The following is a 985-nucleotide window of genomic DNA, read 5'->3' on the forward strand; positions in this document are numbered from 1 at the left end:
TTTACTCCATCGTGCATCCTGTACCGTGTCTTGCTTGTTGGGATTCCCGCCTTGCTCGAGATAGAGCTGCAAGTATGCAGGGTTGGCAACCATTGTTTCGGAGTGCTAACCGCAAGACAGTGAGTACCACTCTAGTCACACAAAGAGACTGAGACGTACGATCGGAGGCATGTCCGCAAAGCGCGCGCCGTGGGCCAAGAAGAGCCGCATGCGATCCACCTTGATGTGAGACCAGCCCACTTGGCAGAAGCCAGACTATGTACGAGTAACGCATCATGAGATTGAGAATGGATGGCAAAGCATACCGTCATGGCTTCTTGGATGTTGGCTCCGGCGGTGATGAGGGCAGGGATGAGCGCGTTCGCCACCTCGTCCGAATCCTCGGCGCTCACAGTGCGGAGTAGCGTACGCTTCTCCTACAGGACGGAATGGATATTTGCGTTCATGTCATGGATGTAAGCGTCATACCCGGAGCACTTCGTTGACGTCGGCGCCGGCTGCAATGAGCGCCAGCGCCATGTCAATTTTGCGCCAGGTAATGGCGTCTTGGAGAGGACTCGACCCACGCTACACTCCGATAAGTTTTTTCGGAGTATACACATGCCCTCTGTTCGTACCCAGTCGCGCGTGTTGAGAAGGGCGCCGTGCGTGAGAAGGCAGTCGACACTGTTGCGATCGTCGTGGGCAACCGCGACCGCCAGTGCTGTGCGGCCCCCCTGCATTAGAAAAGGACACGAGCGAGGTGAGACTCATCGTAAGCGCATCTCGGTGTTTCATTACCCGGTCGCGAACGTTGATGTCGAGTGCCCGCGATGCAATCTCGTCGAGGATCGTCACGTTGTCGCTCATGGCGGCCAGGTGCAGAGGTGTGCCGCCAAACTAGGATCAATGAGGTCACTTCGCGTTGCTCATTGTCGGGTACGAGGTACACGTACGTCGTCAAGTATGGTGTCAACTTCAAGGCCTGGAGGAATTTTGCCGCTGC

General features: G+C 56.2%; 1 protein-coding gene across 1 annotated transcript; it reads right to left on the bottom strand.

Annotated features, from left to right (window-relative positions):
• Positions 1-135: 135 nt before the first annotated feature.
• SDRG_08908 (hypothetical protein) lies at positions 136-849 on the bottom strand (the record flags this gene model as incomplete). Its single annotated transcript, XM_008614809.1, has 5 exons — positions 136-255; positions 306-416; positions 469-567; positions 618-716; positions 781-849. 5 exons carry the CDS (start codon positions 847-849, stop codon positions 136-138), a joined length of 498 nt encoding a protein of 165 aa, XP_008613031.1.
• Between the last annotated feature and the right edge of the window lie 136 nt (positions 850-985).

This window comes from Saprolegnia diclina (genome assembly GCF_000281045.1).
Source record: "Saprolegnia diclina VS20 unplaced genomic scaffold supercont1.28, whole genome shotgun sequence".
NCBI classification, from domain to species: domain Eukaryota; phylum Oomycota; class Saprolegniomycetes; order Saprolegniales; family Saprolegniaceae; genus Saprolegnia; species Saprolegnia diclina.